Consider the following 14,909-nt stretch of genomic DNA (forward strand, 5'->3'; position numbering starts at 1 on the left):
CACATTTTTATTTGTTTTCTGTACCGGAGCTCCCACCAGCAGAGGGAGCTCTGTCCTAGAAAAATGTTTAAAGTTTTACATTCAAAACACACACACTCACTCACACACACACACTCACACACACACACACACACACACACACGAGTCAGTTAATGGTGTCAGTTAATGGTGTCGTTTGGCTACTGTGGAGGATATGCAAAAACCTCTTCAGCTGTGGTGTGTTTAAAGGAAATGGGAGTCTGTAAAATCTGGAATACTTGATACGACTTGGATTTAAATATGCTTTAAATGACAAAATGAACAGCCCCTTGTTTGTATTTTGTAGTGCAAACACGCATGTTTGCACTTCTTAAACATGTTTATATCACCAGGAGCTGTACGATATGCAAAAAAGTTTAAAAACATGGCGCGGCTGCAAATCTTTCAGCAGTTCTCACTGATGTGTAAAATATGTAAATAATGGATCAGGCTGAGTGTAACTCTCGCTGTGGGTGTATGGAAACAACGTTGAGTAAAAAAATTGAAATTCGTTACACTACAGACCTTTTCGAAATCAAAAGATTAAACATTTTGTGTATTTTCTCTTCATTTGGCCTCCGTTTGAGACTGAATGTCTGCAGGGAAGTAGTTTGAAATGTGGTTAATTAGAAGTTCTAAAGGATTTCGTTTGTTAAAACAAAACAAAAAGTCTGGATCACAATGACTTTGCAGATTTCCGTGAGTTGGAGCTAAAGGGTCCCCTCTAGACTGGCTCCACTCCTATCTGACTGGGACACTGCTCCTCTCCCCTGGGGGGTGCCCCAGGGTTCAATTCTGGGTCTATTCCTTTTCTCTATTGACATCCTTCTAATGTGCAAGAACATGGCATGCATTACCAGCGCTGTGCTGGTGACTCAGATTTTTTGGCTTTAAATCAATCTAGCGCTACTCTGAGGCCCGACTGTCTTTCGGAAGTTGAATGCTGGCTTGCTTCGTATTTCCTGCGGCTCAGTGACAAGACCGAGGCAATTCTCTTTAACTCAAAAAATAATCTGCGCACATCTACTGCCTCCTTTCTTCTCCTTAAGCTTTAAGAGACCAAGCTTTTAAAATTAACAAGAATACATACAAATTTAGAAAAAAAGGAACAAAAGAAGTAAAGTAATTCTGATATCTGTAAGGATAGGATTTCACTTGTCAAACTAGAATACATGAGTCGAGAAGAAATTTTGCAGATGCTTGAAATGGGCTGTGACGGGTTCTTAAGGAACCTCAAACCCTGTGTGACCAGCCTTGGGGTCAGACCAAATGCTGATTGGTCAATGTCTCTGCTAATAAATGCAACTGTAAAATCTCTCTTCCAACTTTGCTACCTTACACGTTTAAAACTCGTCCTTGGAGTCTTATCCACGCATTTATCACCTCAAAACTAGATTGGTAATTCAGTCCTCGTAATTGTCAACGTGTCCTCCGCCAGTTGTTTACAGAAAGTTCTGAGTGCCGCAGAAAGATTCCTCATCAATTTGGACAAACGTAGCCACATCACACCCATCCTGGCGGGTCTACACTAGCTCCCTGCATACCACCAGGTGCAGTTGCCTAAATTCTCTCAACAATCAAGCTGTCTGAGCTTCGCTCACCCCTTAAGGTCCAAAAATAGCCCACAAATTTCGTAGGGATTCTCTTTTACTGCTCCCAAACTTTGGAACACATTCCCTTTTTTTTTGTGCGGCAGACTCCATTGCTTGCATAGTTTAATCCAGTATGAAAGCACATTTCTACCTATTAACCTTTGGTCTGAGCTTCTGTTGTGTGTTTATGTTTATTTTATTGGCAGACGCTTTTATCCAAAGCAACATACAATTTTTAACCTATAAGGAACATTGTGGTCTGGGAAACCGGAGTACCCGGAGGAAACCCATGCATGCATGGGGAGAACATGCAACTCCAAGCAGAAAGGCCACAGCCGTGTTTCGAACCTGCAACCTCCTTTCTGCAAGACAACAGTGCTAACAACTGCTCCACCATGCACCATGTTTTGTTTCTATTCTATGCACTGCCTCTATTTTTAGTCATCTGGTTATTTATTGTGATGTATCTTTGGAATTGTTTATGCTAAGCTAAAGCTAACATAACATTGGCAGATTAGAAGAATGGCTAGGCTGGTGACAATATACTTTTTCCCACTTATCCATCCAGGGGTGGAATATCCCTAAGAGTTGTTCAGAGTCTGTGTAGAGGCGCAAGGAGACAAGTGTGATGTTGGATTGTCGTCCTAAAGGCTCCAGAGGCTGAATCTTTGATTGGGTCGTTCCGGAGAAGGTCAGGAAAGTGACCGAAAACTACAACCATAGGCACGTTAATAACACAGAACTGTGAGAGAACCTTTTCATAATCTGCACCTGCATTTTAAACCGGTTCACATCCTCCTGACGCCAGCAGAACAGCTGTGCATTCATGTGTGGTGCTTGTGCGCCTTAAAGGCACAGTCTGTGTTTACACATCAATAATTCAGCTGGTCAGCAAACCTTACAATTTCATAACGTTGTACCAGATTGTGGTCGTTGGGCTGACTCAACAGATGAAAATGGAGAATAATAAAGAAAATTGTACAGTCCCAGAATATGTGTTTTGAGAACGTATTTTTTAATGCTACATGTTTCCATATAAGCAAGAAAAGATAAATGTACTTGAAGGAGATTGGGAGTTTTTTTGTTGCAGGAACCACAAAGGAGAGCAGATTGAATGCCTAGCAAAAAAGTGTGGTGATGTAAACATTAATACAGCCACGAGATGAGCAAAGATGCTGCTAACTTTTTATTCGTTGTTGAAAATGACAGGAAATGTGGGTTTGGAGGTGGTGAAGGCATGAAGATAGGGAAGAGCGAGGGGCAAATTTATCTGTTAACAAGTCTCTGAAATACACCACCTCCCTTACCCATGGTGTCCCACAAGGCTCTGTGCTGGGGCCTCTGCTATTCCTCCTCTATATGCTTCCTCTTCAACACATCCTGAGTTCCTTCAAAGGAATCTCATACCATCTTTATGCAGATGACATCCAACTGTACATCTCCTTTAAGCCCCATGAGATGTCTAAGCTGCAGCTGTTACACACCTGCTTAGACTCTATCAAAACCTGGATGGTGGGAGCTTTCTTCAGCTGAATGAAGATAAGACTGAGATCCTCATCTGTGCCCCAGACAAGCTGGTTCCCAAAGTCAGAGACTTTCTTGGTCAGCTTGCTTCCCGCACCAAACCTTCCGTCAGGAATCTTGGCGTGACCTTTGACCCAGCTCTCACCCTGGATTGTCATGTCAGTTCTCTTGTTGGCTCTTCCTTCTTCCATCTCAGGAACGTTGCTAAGCTGAGTCCCATTCTGTCCCACTCTGAACTTGAGACAGTTCTCAACACCTTCATCTCCTCACGCTTAGACTACTGTAACTCTCTTTTCACGTGTCTGAGCAGAACCTCCCTGAACCGTCGACAGGTGGTTCAGAACGCCTGTGCTCGGCTTCTGACCAAGTCCTCCAAACATACCCACATCACCCCGCTTCTCCTCCAGCTTCACTGGCTGCTAGTCAACTTCAGGGTTCATTTCAAGATCCTGGTTCTGGTCTATAGGGCCTTACATGGACAAGCACCATCTTACATTGGTGATCTTCTTAGTCCCTACACCCCCAGCAGGTCCCTGAGGTCCAGTGACCAAAGCCTACTGGTTGTGCAGCACCAGGCTAAAAACCAAAGGTGACAGATCATCTGCTGCTGTGGCCCCCAGACTCTGGAACTCTCTCCCCCTGAGCCTGAGATCAGTGGACTCAGTGGTCTCCTTTAAAAAGCAGCTGAAGACTCACTTGTTCAAGCTGGCTTTTGTATGACCTTCATCACCACCCTGTCTTTATTCTGCTCTCCCCACCTATTCCACCTTCCTCAGGATCCACTGATTTCCCTCTTTCTTGTTCACTCTCTCTCTTTCTTAACATTTTTTTAATCACAATTGCCTATTTTTGCTCATTTTAAAATATTTTTAACATTTTCTAAATGCTTTTTTATATTTTTACAATTTTTGTTATTGTGAAGTGCCTCGAGATTTTTATCTTGAGAGGCGCTATAGAAAAGATATCTTCTTCTTCTTCTTCTTCTTCTTCTTCTGTCTGCAGGTTACCCCAGAAAAATGTTATGCCCTCTGCTGTCCAAGCAGAGAATCGCCTCACAGCACTGCCACTAATGAAGTTTAAAAGGGGGTGACTTGCTCTTTAAACATGGATCATACCATGCAGAATACAAACAGGGAACATTTATAAATTAAATGAACTTGAACAAAAGAACAAAAATGTGAGGTGTTAGGGAATCTCTTATCCCAATTTTAGTTCGGTAGTGTTATCTAAAACATGTAGTTTAAACCCGACTCATTTATAGTTGGATATGAAAATATATATTTGGGATTTATAATTTAACATAGACCCATCTCTTTTCATTGTTATTTAATTTATCTTTGAACATGTATCCATAACATTGGCACTTCCTAAATATATCCTAGCTTAAAAATAACTTTAGAATTTCAAACTCAAATTTGTTAAGAGGATCTAAATATGACAAAATAGCTTACCATATAAATGAATTATTTTATAATCTGCGCCCCATACAGATCAGATAAAAGTTGTTGTTTATGATTTTGTAGCTTTGTCTGTTTTAAAAAGGCTGACGTGACACGAGCTTGTGGTCCATGTGCAGTGAAGTGTTGCTGCTGCGTCACTGCGGCGCAGCGTCCGTCGCGGCGCGCCTGGACAAGAAGCGCCATACGGGGATGCGACGCCTGAAGTTTAAAGATGCGGCGCAAACCTGCGCATCTTAAAATGCTAGAAAAGAGCCTCAGCCGGGACACCGAGTCCCCCTGATGCTTCAGCTGTTTCCTTCTGGCTGCCATAACACACACACACACTGGCCTATGCGTCAAACAGCCGTCTGTCACTCCACCTGCGTGATCTGCGAGCCAGGTGAGTGGTTAGTGTAAGCACTGGGAGTGGGTGTGGTGCTGGTTTCATGGTCTGCATGTGGAGAGCATATATGCCAGCGATGAACTGGTGAGGCAGCTTTTCGTTTACGCGGAGCAGCAGAGGCGCAGCTCGTCCTCCTAATCTGCCAGTAGAGGGGTGTCTAGGGGGTTCACGTCGGCTGCGGAGGTGAGTCGGTGCCGGCCGGTACGCGGATTGGGTCACAGACCCAGATCACACCTTGCATATTAAAAAAAAAAATCCTCCCCCAAATTTATAATTTATGATTAAAAATTGAAATTATATTAGAGGCTTAAATGTGAACTTCAGAGTTCAGTTTCTGGGTGAGATTAATTGTCAAGAGTATTCAGGATGAGTTTTGTTATTTGATTTGATATTAAAATAAAGTGTGCTGAAATAAAAACGCTACCTGCACCTGTCGGCTCCGCCCCCTACACCTGTGGCAGAGCTGTTTACAACCTTTGTGTGTTACACTTTCCATATGATAGTTGCACAGATTCAGATTATACATGTAGTTAGGGAGCACAGTTTGGTTTTGCGATCTGATCTTGAGGGGCTTTTTGAAACTGCAGCTTTTTTCTCCTGTGTAACAAACTCAGGGTAAATGTGTCACGTGGGACCAGTAATCCACATTTCATTGGTGATTTTATTCCCACAGCCTGCATGAAGGGTTTATAAAATCTGCTTGATTAGCCCCTCCGGAGCTGCTGTGGGTTTAGATCAGAGGTGTGAGAAGAACCACCGTTTCCCGTCTCATAGATTATAATCCCATGGGACTAATGTTGAAACTGCATAAGAAAATGTCTTGGAACAAAGTTGAATCTGTAGATGACTAAAACGGACAATTAAAAAACATATACACCATGTACATAAATAATAGATCAAAATCTAAAGTTAAGTTTATGATTTGTTTCCAGTATTTTTTCTTTCATTTCTATATATAATTTACAGTGAACTATTTTTTTTTACTGTGTAAACCTCTTTATCCAACCATGTTTCTTCCTTTCCCCCTGTTGTGCTTATACTTTGTTATGCAAATGAGGGAGGCTGTTTTAAAAAGTGCGTCTTTGGAGGATTGCCAAAAAAAATCAGCAACTGCAAGCAGAAAGCACCTGAATTTCAAGCAAAATAAATAAAAAACAAACAAATAAATGAGATTAAAACCCTGAACAAAAACACAAACATGCACCCCCCTCCCCCCATGTGGCTGGTTGCAGTATATCATTTTCAAAAATACTCATCAATTTCTAGACTAAAAATAGAAAAATACTCACTTTTTTCTGACTTGTTTATCTGTGTGTTTACCACCATGCTGCTGCATTTTCAAGTGTTTAACTTAATAAAATGTTTTTGTAATGAGTTATTTATGCTAAAAAAAAACCAGATCACAATGCAAAGCAAGATTCCAGTCATGAGTAATGATTATCCTAAAGCTCATTTTTATATTTGACACGGTGAATTTGTTGTCAAGATGAGTCCGATTGCATTAATTGTTCTTTTTTAACACAGGAAAGGTTATTTTACCTCTTTAGTTCAATGTAAGTTTGACCTTTTAGACAGTCTCGACCGCTTCTGCGGTCTTCTTCAGAGCTAGCTGCTAATGGCGGCGTCACTTCCTTCTCCGTTTATCCGGGGGCAGCAGAGGGCGGCACCGCTCTCCTCGCCGATGACACAGTCCCATGGGTGATTCAGTGTGTAGACCCCATCGTCTCTGTGTGTGGTTGTGTGTTTCCCCAAACTGCAAAATAAAATAATGGAAACGCCACGTGGACGGCATACTAGAAATCACACCCAAAGGACAAAAGGAGACACTAACAGAACACCTGAAAAATGTCGACGGCACAAACAAATTTCCACCGGATGACCACACTGTCTCTGCACGAATATCAAACTGTCTCTCCGACATATCAGAATGGATGAAATCCCACCATCTCCAACTCAACCTCTCTAAAACTGAACTACTTGTCATCCCAGCAAAACCATCCATACAGCACAATATCTCAATCCAAAATGACTTCCTATCTCTGGCTCCTTCAAAGGCAGTTCGAAATCTGGGTCTTGTGATTGATGAACACCTGACCCTTTAAAGATCATGTTGCCTCTGTTGCTCGTTCATGCCGCTTTGCGCTGTATAACATACGAAAGATCAGACCATACCTAACACAACATGCAACCCAGCTCCTGGTGCAATCTACTGTCATCTCCCGCCTCGATTACTGCAACGCCCTTCTAACTGGTCTTCCAGGCTGAACTGGAGACCTCTTCAAATGGTCCAGAACGCAGCGGTGCGTCTGGTCTTCAATCAGCCAAAAAGAGCACACGTCACCCCTCTGTTCATTGAGCTCCACTGGCTACCGCTAACAACATGCATCAAATTCAAATTGCTAACACTAGCATACAAAGTCCGAGATGGTACGGCTCCCATCTACCTGAATCCTCTTGCAAAGGCTTACGTTTCGGCCCGGCCACTCCGGTCATCACAGGATCGTCGGCTAGCAGTGCCTACACCACGCTCAGGACAATCCAGACTTTTCTCATGCATCGTTCCACAAATGTGGAATGACCTACCAAGCACTACCAGAACAGGGGCTTCCTTTTCAATTTTCAAGAAACTCCTGAAGGCCCTGCTCTTCAGATAGCATCTTCTAAACTAGCACCCTCCCTGCACCCGTCCCCCCTCTCTACTGTCCACTCCTTGTTCCCTCCTCTCCATGATTCATCATGCTGCCTCACTGCCACCTACGACTGACTGGAAATCGGTTGTTGTTGTTATTGTTGTTGTTAGCCTCAATGGCAACATGCCGATTATCACTTGTAAGACGCTTTGGACAAAAGCGTCTGCTAAATGCATAAACATAAACAAACAACATGACATTTATATGTGAGGATGAAAGAGAGGGCAGCATAACGTTCATGAACATGACACAAGGCAGAAAATAAGATGGGACACTGAACATAAACACATACAGAAAACCAACACACACAAACATGTGGACATCAGAACACCCTACCATACATAAAATGTCAGTGATCCGAACATTATACCACAGAGCGAACACAATAGAGGAACGAGACCGTAAACAAGAGGATATACAAAACGCTTTAAAGACCTGCGGATACCCGACACGGGCAACAAACAAAGGAAAACAACAACGAAACGAAAAGAAAAGAACAACCAAAACAAACAACCAGAAATCCAGAAAGACAAGAACCAAAACCAGTGATAACTCTTCCATACATCAAAGGCGTTACAGAAAAAAATACCAGCTACTATTAAAAAACACGATATGAACACACCAACAAACCCACACACAACAGTTAAAACGAGTCTAGTACACCCAAAGGACAAGATATCAGCAGGACATAAGTGTGGAGTCATTTATGAAATCCCAGGCAAACTCTGCAATAAAACGTTCATAAGAGAATCCGGACGCCAACTCAACACAAGAACAACAGAGCATAGAAAGGAACATTCTAGACCCTCTGAAAACCCATGTAGGGCCCGTTAAAATCTACGTGGGCAAACCTCTGTGGGCCCACCATGGAAAATGCGGACTAACCTGGTGGGACCCATACAGCTTGGCCATATAGGTTCCATATGAGGCCCACCTACGTAGGATCATAAACAGATCAACAAAAATACAAAAGATGGATTAAGGAAGTCATGTAAATAAGGAGACTTGCACACAGAATCACAAACAGAAACAATGGCGTCTACACATTGGATCGCATGTGGGACTGTGTCATCCGTAAGGAGAGCGCGGGCAGCAGAGGACGATAAACGGCGATTAATTTATTTAAATTTTTTTCCGGAACTGCGCTGCTCTGGGCGGCTGCATGTTGGAGTAACTCTATTGACTATATGTAGGTTTTGCCTTTTCTTGGGCATTTTTTCTTCTAGTTTCTCAAGAAAAACGTTTTTTTTTTTTTGTGGACACTTTACTTTTCTGTTTCTGGTGCTGTGAAGCTTGGAGGATTTTTACTGCTATTTTTTTAGCTTTTTTCACTTTTTAAGCATTTGTTATGATTCGTAACCATGGCAACAAGCTGGTTTACAATAGGGAGCAGCTGATTAACATTGGAAAGGCTGAAATAATACCTCATCTGAAGCCACAAATCCCAAATGATCTAAAACTCAAGAAGCGTGGGTGCAGAGCGGAAGCAAAACGGAGACAGAGAAAGAGGAAATTCAAACCATCTCTTCTATCGATCATAATGGGCAATGTGAGATCACTAGCCAACAAGATGGAGGAACTCCAAGTCCTTTCAAGGACTCAGCCAGAGTTTCGGCAGTTTTGGAACCGCTGGAGGAGATAATGCAAAGAAGGATTCTCCAGAGAATCAAGAAAATGATGGACAACCCTGAGCATTCTCTTCACAAGACTGTCCGACAACGGAAGAGTGTCTTCAGTCAGAGGCTTCTTCAGTTTCACTGCAACACTGACCGCTACTGGAGATCCTTCCTGCCAACAGCCATTGTAATATACAATAACTCTTTGATGACTTTATTATTATTCTGAGCTACTACAGCAATCAATTTCCCTCTGGGATTAATAAAGTATTTTTGAATTGAATTGATAAACAGAAAAGGAAGTGACGCCGTGTTAGCGGCTAGCTCTGAAGGACCACAGGAGTGGTCGAAACTGTCAGCAAAAAAGTTAAAACAACCTTTCCTGTCTTAAAAAAGGAACTGAATAATGCAATCAGAAGAAGCACACAGAAAGAAAACACAAAAGATGTTGTAAGACGAATCTGGTTAGACATTAAAATGTTAGCGAAAAAACACTCTTTCTGTCCTTTCTTCTAGTGAAAAAAAATTTGTGAGCATGCACAAAGTTGGCTACACTTCTGCAGGTAGACATGTTTGGCAAAACATCCAAATAGAGGACGAGGCGTCACAGTCCAGTGAATACCTTTCTGGTTGTTTGCACTCTGAAATAATTTACAGTTTCCTCACACCTTCTCAGGGCAGCTCTTATTTGTGTAAGAGAGAGGAAAGCAGACAGAACTAACCGAAGGAAACTCATTCATAATCCACCTTCTTTCCTCTCAGCTCGCAGGATGAACTTCAAAAACGTGAGGGAGTACCTGGCTTGGCTCTACTACCAGTACCTACTCATCACTGGCATCTACGTCCTGGAACCATGGGAAAAATCTATCTTCAACTCAGTTTTTTTCTCCGCCATTGCGATGGTGATCTACACCTCGTACGTCTTTGTCCCCATCCATGTGCGCCTGGCTCTGGAGTTTTTTTCTGGTATTTTTGGCGGTCAAAATGAAAGCACCGTGGCACTCATGAACTGAAAAAAAAAAAAACGGAGGAAAATGACGGAAAGGAGACGTGTGTAAATCGTTTCCTGTTTGAATCTTTAGCTGCCATGTTGTCTCAAGCCCCTCCCACCTGCAACAAAGTTATCAAGTCTGCAAAAAAAAAAAAAGATTTCACTGGAGTCGCCTGGAAATCAGAGCCGTACTCACTTATTTTTACGTCCCTCTGGCCTCACCCTGTGGTATTACACAGCAGTACTTTAATTTCACATTCTGATTGTGAGATGTTTGCATATGTCCTGTATGAGTGCATACCTCCACCAGGTTTTGCATGATAGGGTCATACTTGTGGGATTTCAGTAGCATGCTGGTTTTACTATAAAATATCATCATTTCCTTTATGCTGCTGAGCTGTTTTTATTGTTAGTTTCATACTGAAATAGTTAACACTTTACAATAAGAGTCCCTTTATTAATGTAACTATATGCATTATTGAAGGCATAATTTTTCATATTTTTAAATAATTTCCTTGAGCCAGTATGTGCTTTAATGACCCTTTTCAGGGTTAATGAAGGCCCCCAGTCCCTGTCGCCCCCTGTGGTCAGAATATTCCACATGCAACTTCAGGCTGGCGGGCTGGTCTGTTGGGAGCTGACAAACCTGGCACGTTTCCTGCACGTTTTAGATCATAATTTAGTGATGAATCACCCCTGTAGACACTAATGAAGCTCAGGGGGACATTTCAGCTGTTAGATTAAGGTGCTAAAAAGACAAAAACACAGTGAGGAGATGAGTTTTGCTTTTGGTTCTAAAAACGAACACTAGGGGGTGCTAAAAGCAAGACAAAACTGCCTAGTTCCTCTTTAAAGTCTCCCCCTACCAGAGTCTTAATCCACTCCCACTTCATGTTTGAAAAATGCAACAAATGCTGCTGCCGGGCAGACCGAGAGGGCGGAGCCGCTAACAAATACACACACACACAGGCTCACAACGACATCATGACATCATAATGTACCAGCTAATGTCTTAGTGTACCTCTCAGCCAATAGCAAAGGCAGATTTATATTCAAATGCAGTGCAGAGTTTTAACCTGAAGGCGGCGCAACACTGACAGTTTTAGGAACCATATTTAAAAGGCAAGTCACCCCAAATTAACTTTTTTTTTCTGATAAACTATATAAATGCGTGTCTAATCGTGCTGCAGCCACGTGTAGTGAATAGTTTAGCACTTTAGTGCATTTTAGTTAAAATTTTAATTTTCTGCCTAAAACTGTCAGTGTTGTGCCGTTGTCAGGTGAAAACTCTGCACTGCATTTGAATTTAAATCTGCCATCGCTATTGGCTAAGAGGTACCCTAGAACGTTAGCTGGTACCATATGATGTCACAATGTCGTTGTGAGCCTGTGTGTGTGTGTGTATTTGTTAGCGGCTCCGCCCTCTCGGTCTGCTAGGCAACAGCATTTGTTGCATTTTTCAAACAGGAAGTGGGAGTGGAGTAGGAATCTGGTAGGGGTGACTTGCTCTTTAAATTTTTACTAGGATGCGCTAAAGTTCCAAATTATTGCAGACAACCTCCCCAACCCTTTGTCCTAAAGGACACTTAATAGTCAACAATAAAAGTAACGTTAATAAAGGGACCCTTTGTTTATTGATACCTAATAATGCACTAAATGGGGCAGCAGTAGCTCAGGTGGTAGAGCGGGTTGCCTCATGATCGGAGGGTCATGGGTTTGATTCCAGCTCTCGCCAGGGGTATCCTGCTGTTGTGTCCTTGGGCAAGACACTTCACCCAACTTGCCTGTGTTAGTGGTGGTCGGAGGGGCCGACGGCGCCAAATGGCAGCCTCGCCTCTGTCAGACCTCCCCAGGGCGGCTGTGGCTACAAGTAGCTTACCATCACTAGCAGTGTGTGAATGTGAGAGTGTGTGAAAGCGTCTTTGGGGGTCTTGAAAAGCGCTATATAAGTTCAATGTATTATTATTATTAAGTAACGTTAATAAAATGACTCTTATTGTAAAGTGAAATGTATTGTGCTTCATAACGTAAAGTGGTGATACAAGGATTTTTATCTGTTTTCTAAAAATGTTTTCAAAATGCACTGAAATTATAACAACTTGGACAAATGTTTGAAACTGTTAGCAACATGTTTTATTGCATAAACACACCATTCTCTGTGTTGGTTATAAAACAAAGTGACACGTTCTGCTCATCTGAAGGTCAGTTATGTACAGGACGGAAAAACTGTCGTTAAAGAAAAAGTGTGAAAAAGATATTGTCGGAGTGTTCGGTGTTGCACATCTGCAACATCTGCAGTGAGAACGTTAGTTTTGTAGTGCTATTTCTGACACCTAATATCCCGATATCTACGGTTTGGCATGAAAATCCACCGTTTTTAGTTGCCTTTATGCACAGCGAAGACACCCGGTGCAATAATGCATGTGCAACTGAGAGAGCAAACGGGAAAGCCTATGCAATGAAAGTTAAACGATCACAGTCAAACCTCAGCTCTAGTTTGTTCTAAATTACTGATCAAAGTGAAATAACAGCATTGATACAAGCCAAGCCGGCTCTTTTTCTACTTTTCTTTTATCTTCTGGCATGTCTGAGAGGTGTGGTCAGGACTGAGCGTGAGCAAATATTGATATAACCCACGCCTAAACTCGGCTTTAGTCGTTACATGCTTGTTGTCTCAGAATGTCAAAATGTCAAACACAGCAAGAAATGTGATCAGTGACAAAAACAAATGGATCAAGACCACCCGTCTTCTCCAAACCGAGTTCATCTACGGAGAAAAACCCAAAGGAAAAAGAGTTTTAGAGTATTTTTAATTATTTATGTTTGTAATCAAGGGCTTACAGATGCAACGTGACCTCGAAGTGAATTTTTTTTACATGAAGTTATATATTTGTATGCACTGGTAAATGCTTGGCTGGTTACAATGTCAGTTACCAAACTTTTTTTGTTTTTGTTTATTCGTTTTCTCCTGTAGCCATAAATCCTACGCTGTTTGTTATTTCATGTGTTTCTCTGCCTTAAAATGCTTTTTGTATTGTTCTCTGTTTGTCTCAGGTCCCCACAACTTTTGATACACACATCTGACATATTTCCACAATAAACACACACGAAAGCAACACCTTGAGTCACTAATCACACAATAAAGAGCTCCGATAATGCTCGGACAACAGCTCTCTTCCTCGTCTGTTCTTATTTTTGCTTTTTGGATGTTTTAAAGGTGTGGTTCACTAAAAAACAAAAACAAATTTAATGATTATTTCTGATTGTAATCAGTCACTCTGAGTTTGTCACGAACGACCAAGGCTTGAAGATTTGAACCAAAATATTGAACCACATGAAACAAAATCACACAATAAGAGGAAGAGCCGCAGAACCAGTTCTTCTGAGACGGAGCAGGAATGAATGAATACCCCGGGTCTTTGTTTTCCAGACTGCGCCCACTTGGTAACCTGCCCACGGCCGCAGAGCTCTGATGACCCGAGTCTGGCCGACGTCTTTGTCCAATAGGTTTAACGTCACCGTGTGCACGAAGGCTAGGGAAAGACAAGAGGTTCCGAGTTTTTATGTAGTATTTGGGCCGTATGTTTATGGAATATGACCTGGATGGTGAACACTGTTGCAGTCTAGCTGTGGAGAAGCTCTGGCAGGAAACCTGTGCTTACGAGTTGTAACTAAACACTTCTACCTTGTGGTTTTTTTTTTTTTCAGGATAATGGAAAACAATGGGGCAACACCCAGTCGTATCCCAAATTCCTACTAAAAGCTATCGTTCTCACCCCTCATCCCTTTCTTCCTCCTCTCCTCACATAAAAAAGAAACATTTTCTGAAGCCATCCCGTGTGCTGGGAGTTTTATTTCCACCTTTAGGGCTTATGAGGAGCAGTTCCGTTGACCTTGCATGAGTCCGTCTGTGTCCCGTGAAGGAATGTGCTGAAGCCTATCTCGGGGAAAAGCAAGGTGTAAACAAAGGTAGCTGCAGACTCAAACGTGTTCACGACTCGCTGAGATGGGACTGGTGTTTTGTTTCTGTTGTGTTTACATGTGTTCTGTTACTGCTTTGCCCAGACGTTCATAAACGTGCGTGTGGGGGATGGGAAGACCAAGCGGCTGTTGACAGAGAGGAACGTGACACCAAGAGAAACACACAAACATACCAACACTGCTGGTTTCAGTTCACCAGGAAACCCCAAAGGTGTTCAGAGATTGATATTATTGTTGGTGTCTGGAAACCTCGTCTCACAACGGCTCACACAACTCTACTACAAACATGCCTTCGTTAATATGTGCTGCTTTTCCACAGGTCTGCGCCACTTAGTGATATTCTCTTCTGCTGCTGAACAACCAGAGCCCAAAGGTCACCAACAAACCTCCTTGGACACGTCCTTGTTTTTTTTAGGGTTTTGAGGTGCGTGACACTGATAATGCCTTCATTCAGAACCTGTTAAAACCGCAAACCTTTAGTAACATTTAACCCTCCCACTGTCCTAATGGGTGTGACACCGCGAGGAAAGTTGACCATTGAGCAGGGTTGATGGTTTACCCCTTGGGTCCATGTGGCAGGGATGAGGAGTGAGCACCACCTCACTGCTCAATGGTCAACTTTCCTCACGGGGTCACCTATAAAAACAGTGGAGAA

At 42.4% G+C, this 14,909-nt stretch overlaps 1 protein-coding gene and 1 non-coding gene across 3 annotated transcripts; both read left to right on the plus strand.

Moving 5' to 3' along the window:
* Positions 1 to 4,410: 4,410 nt before the first annotated feature.
* Positions 4,411 to 11,199, plus strand: sptssb (serine palmitoyltransferase, small subunit B). Of its 2 annotated transcripts, none has more exons than XM_070543603.1 (2): positions 4,411 to 4,973; positions 10,045 to 11,199. In XM_070543603.1, exons 1-2 carry the CDS (start codon positions 4,874 to 4,876, stop codon positions 10,293 to 10,295), a joined length of 351 nt encoding a protein of 116 aa, XP_070399704.1. In that variant the 5' UTR covers positions 4,411 to 4,873; the 3' UTR covers positions 10,296 to 11,199. The 2 variants fall into 2 exon arrangements, with proteins under 2 accessions (XP_070399704.1, XP_070399705.1); XM_070543604.1 differs by lacking the exon at positions 4,411 to 4,973 and adding an exon at positions 4,991 to 5,159.
* Positions 11,200 to 13,805: 2,606 nt separating this feature from the next.
* On the plus strand, positions 13,806 to 14,909 carry LOC107380032 (serine palmitoyltransferase, small subunit B). Its single transcript, XR_008563581.2, has 3 exons — positions 13,806 to 14,242; positions 14,339 to 14,465; positions 14,574 to 14,909. It is a non-coding gene; the product is annotated as a serine palmitoyltransferase, small subunit B (transcript).

The sequence above is a fragment of the Nothobranchius furzeri genome, chromosome 13 (assembly GCF_043380555.1).
Source record: "Nothobranchius furzeri strain GRZ-AD chromosome 13, NfurGRZ-RIMD1, whole genome shotgun sequence".
NCBI classification, from domain to species: Eukaryota; Metazoa; Chordata; class Actinopteri; order Cyprinodontiformes; family Nothobranchiidae; genus Nothobranchius; species Nothobranchius furzeri.